The following is a 3,978-nucleotide window of genomic DNA, read 5'->3' as shown; positions in this document are numbered from 1 at the left end:
CATTTCCTTCTCCAGGGGATCTTCCCAACCCAGAGACTGAACCCAGGCAGATTGCAGGCAGATTGTTTTAGCATCTGAGCCAAAGTTGCACTAGTAATCCTGACTTATTTACAATGTTTTCATTTTTAATATAAATGTGAAAAAAGAGTTGCATTTTGTGGGCAATATTTAGAAATAATAAATGTGCATTGGAAAAGACATGACATATTTTAAGAAACTTGCTGTAATATCATGAAAAAAATATTGCAAAGAAGTAGCCATATGCTCTATAGGTTGGTTTCAATTTATGGGACTTTCCAAGTGCTCAGAAGATGTCTATCGGTTAAGTGGAAAAGACATGGCATATTTTAAGAAACGTGTGGCAATATCATGAAAAAAATATTGCAGAGAAGTAGTTATATGTTTTATAGGTTGACTTTATTTTGTAAACTTGCTTTACTTAGAAAACTATAAAGATTTGTTTCCTGAATCTCTTGAGTATGGTGTTTCTATTGGATATCAAAGGCCATAAATTGTCCTTTGTATTAGAAATGCATTGTTAATACAAACCATCCAAAGTAGGTCAGTAACAGTTCTGCTTCTTATGTCATTTATCCTATATGACTTTCCACACTATCATGCGGATGTAGGAGTATAGTGTTGCATGGCTTGTCATTTTGGAAAATGGGAACCGCCTAAACATGCCAACTATTTCAATAAATATTTTTTTAAAGAGAAAGTTTTCCCAAAGAAGGCCAATTATAAGTTCTATTTATCATATTTCAGCTCAGAGTACCCTTTCTCTCAATTTCTAGTGGACATTATTCTCAAAAGTCAATGCTTCTGGCTATTTTCTAAGAATGAATCCAGAATTTTTGATATTGGGGCCTTGCCTTTTGTCAGATCAAAGTTTAAAAAAATGTGGACTACACACTAAACATGAAACCATAAGTGGGAAAACAACGGAGGAGGGAGGGGGTGTTCAGGATGGGGAACACGTGTATACCTGTGGCGGATACATGTCGATGTATGGCAAAACCGATACAATATTGTAAAGTAATTAACCTCCAATTAAAATAAATAAATAAAATTTTTTAAAAAAGGCTATGATACAGTTTATGTTCAGATATTTATAGATATGACATCTGCCACAATTAAACCAAATGTGTTTATTTTTTTGTTGTTGTTGACGTGTAGTTGATTTACAATATTGTGTTAGTTTCTGGTGTATGGCAAAGTGATTCTCTCTCTCTCTCTCTCTCTCTATATATATATATATATATACACACATATATACGTATGTATATAATGCATACAAATTTTTTGTATATAATGTATATGGAATTGTTTTCAGATTCTTTTCTCATGTCAGTTCAGTTCAGTCGCTCAGTCGTGCCCCACTCTTTGCAACCCCATAAATTGCAGCACACCAGGCCTCCCTGTCCATCACCATCTCCCGGAGTTCACTCAGACTCACGTCCATCGAGTCGGTGATGCCATCCAGCCGTCTCATCCTCGGTCATCGTGTTCTCCTCCTGCCCCCAGTCCCTCATGAGTGTAGTTCCCTGTGTCATTCAGTAGCTCCTGGTTTTATCTATTTCCTTTATAGCAGTGTGCATATGTTACTCTCAAATTCCTCTTTATATCTCCCCATCCCCTTTCCCTTTGGAGACCATAAGTATGTTTCCTAAGTCTGTAAGTCCGTTTCTATTTTGTAAATAAGTTCATTTGTATAGTTTTTTAGAACTTTTTTTCCTTTCAGTTTTTGACTGTGGGGACTTAGCTCCCTGATCAGAGCTCAAACCTACACCCCCCTGCAATGGTAGCGTGGAGTCCTAACCACCAGACTCTAAGGGACATCCCTGTATCATTTTTTAAAAGAGAACTTCAGTGGTATCACAGATTAAATTTCCAATGTAAATAATTATGCTTTATAATCTAGATTTTGCCTATTTTAGAAGCTTCCCTGGTGCCTCAGATGGTAAGGAATCTGCCTGCAATGCAGGAGACCTGGATTCGATCCATGGGAAGATCCCCTGGAGAAACGCTACCCCTTCCTGTATTTCTGCCTGGAAAAATCCCATGGACAGAAGGACCTGGAAGGCTACGGTCTATGAGGTCACAAAGAGTAGGACACAACTGAGCAATTCATACACACACAGAATGAAATTCACTTAAGTGTTTTTCTTCACACTAAGAATAGCATTTTGAATGTATCCTGAAGCTAAAACTCTAATGTTTTCTTGCTTCAATCCTTGGAATTTTCTATGAGACAAGCAAATAGGCAGTACTTGAAGAGACTAGATATTTCTAGTTAAATATTTTCCCTTATTTTATAGCTAAAACAACCAGAGCAGAGCAGTAGTAAACTCAAGTCATATTGCTAGTTAGAGATTCCGAGTAGTCTTGATCATGCTGCATGACCATTCTCAATTTATTTGTTGACAGTTACCAAGATAAACAAACCCATGGCTGATGCTAATTTTACACTGGTGACCGAGTTTATCCTTTTGGGACTGACAGATCATGCTGAACTGAAAGTGGTCCTCTTCCTGGTGTTCCTGCTCATCTATACCGTTTCCTTGGTGGGGAATCTAGGAATGTTCCTTCTAATCCAAATAACTCCCAAACTCCAAACGCCCATGTATCATTTCCTCAGCTGCCTGTCACTCACTGATGCCTGCTATTCGTCAGTCTTTGCACCGAGAATGCTGCTGAACTTCTTTGTTGAACGGGAGACAATCTCGTTCTCTGCATGCATTGTGCAGTACTTTTCATTCGTGTCTCTCATTACCGCTGAGGCCTTCTTGCTGGCAGCAATGGCTTATGACCGCTATATGGCCATTGTGAACCCTTTACTTTATACTGTGGCTATGACAAGAATAGTTTGTGTTGTTCTGGTCGTTGCATCATGTGTAGGAGGCGTAATCAACTCGTTGACTCACACAATTGGCTTGCTGAAGTTGTCTTTCTGCGGGCCGAATGTCATCAGGCACTTCTTCTGTGACCTTCCCCCACTGTTGAAGCTGTCCTGTTCTGACACATCCATGAATGAGCTGCTGCTTTTAATCTTCTCCGGTGTTATTGCCCTGACCACTTTCATGACTGTGGTGGTCTCCTACATCTTCATTGTTGCCGCTATCCTGAGGATCCGCTCTGCAGCAGGCAGACACAAAGCCTTCTCCACGTGTGCATCACATCTCACAGTTGTGACTCTATTCTATGGCTCTGTAAGCTTTAGCTACATTCAACCAAGTTCCCAGTATTCCTTAGAACAGGAAAAGGTGGTATCTGTGTTTTATACTCTGGTTATTCCTATGTTAAATCCATTAATTTATAGCTTAAGAAACAAGGAAGTGAAGGATGCTGTGAAAAAGGCCAAAGAAATGAAGCATATTCCTTGTTAATGTCATACCATATGTGCCAAATTGTTTTGTAGACAAATGAGTGCTTTGGAAAATGGTATTTATATGTATTTATTAAAATTATGAACTGTCTTGCACTGGAAAGAAAAGGCTTGGAAGAATAGCGTCATAGTACATGTGGCTGGTTATTGTGCAAACTAAGCTAATAAGCCATACTAGATTCCAGTTTAGCTATCTCTGGTTAATTGTTAACATTTTTATTCCTGTGTTTAGGCATAAATAAATATATACATGCAGACACACAGACACACCCACAAATAGGGAGACACAAACATAAAATTTCTAAGTAATGAAGTATTTCTTAACTCATTTTCTCTATTGAGCACAGACAAAAAGCAAAATAATTTTATAGCAAAACCCATTGACATTTGGACTATCCAATAAAACGGACGGATACATGTTCCTGGAATTAGCCTGAAATACTTATAGTGTGATATTCTGCAAAATGAATGCAAACAGGCAAAAACAGTCAGAAAGAGAACTTGGTTCTTGATTACCTTTCCACTCACAGGGGTTAGTCTAGACCATTCCTTTTCTTCTCACCATGGTTTCCATTACTATTAAATCACATGAA

The 3,978-nt window shown here is 38.2% G+C and overlaps 1 protein-coding gene across 1 annotated transcript; it reads left to right on the top strand.

Moving 5' to 3' along the window:
- The first annotated feature begins 2,444 nt into the window (after positions 1–2,444).
- On the top strand, positions 2,445–3,386 carry LOC138420911 (olfactory receptor 5J3-like). The gene has a single exon (XM_069554611.1). It carries the CDS (start codon positions 2,448–2,450, stop codon positions 3,384–3,386), a length of 939 nt encoding a protein of 312 aa, XP_069410712.1. The 5' UTR covers positions 2,445–2,447.
- The last annotated feature ends 592 nt before the right edge of the window (positions 3,387–3,978 follow it).

Source organism: Ovis canadensis, chromosome 15, assembly GCF_042477335.2.
Source record: "Ovis canadensis isolate MfBH-ARS-UI-01 breed Bighorn chromosome 15, ARS-UI_OviCan_v2, whole genome shotgun sequence".
In the NCBI taxonomy this organism is placed as follows: Eukaryota; Metazoa; Chordata; class Mammalia; order Artiodactyla; family Bovidae; genus Ovis; species Ovis canadensis.
The sequence above is the reverse complement of the archived record's forward strand: the minus strand, read 5'-3'. Positions and strand labels throughout refer to the sequence as shown.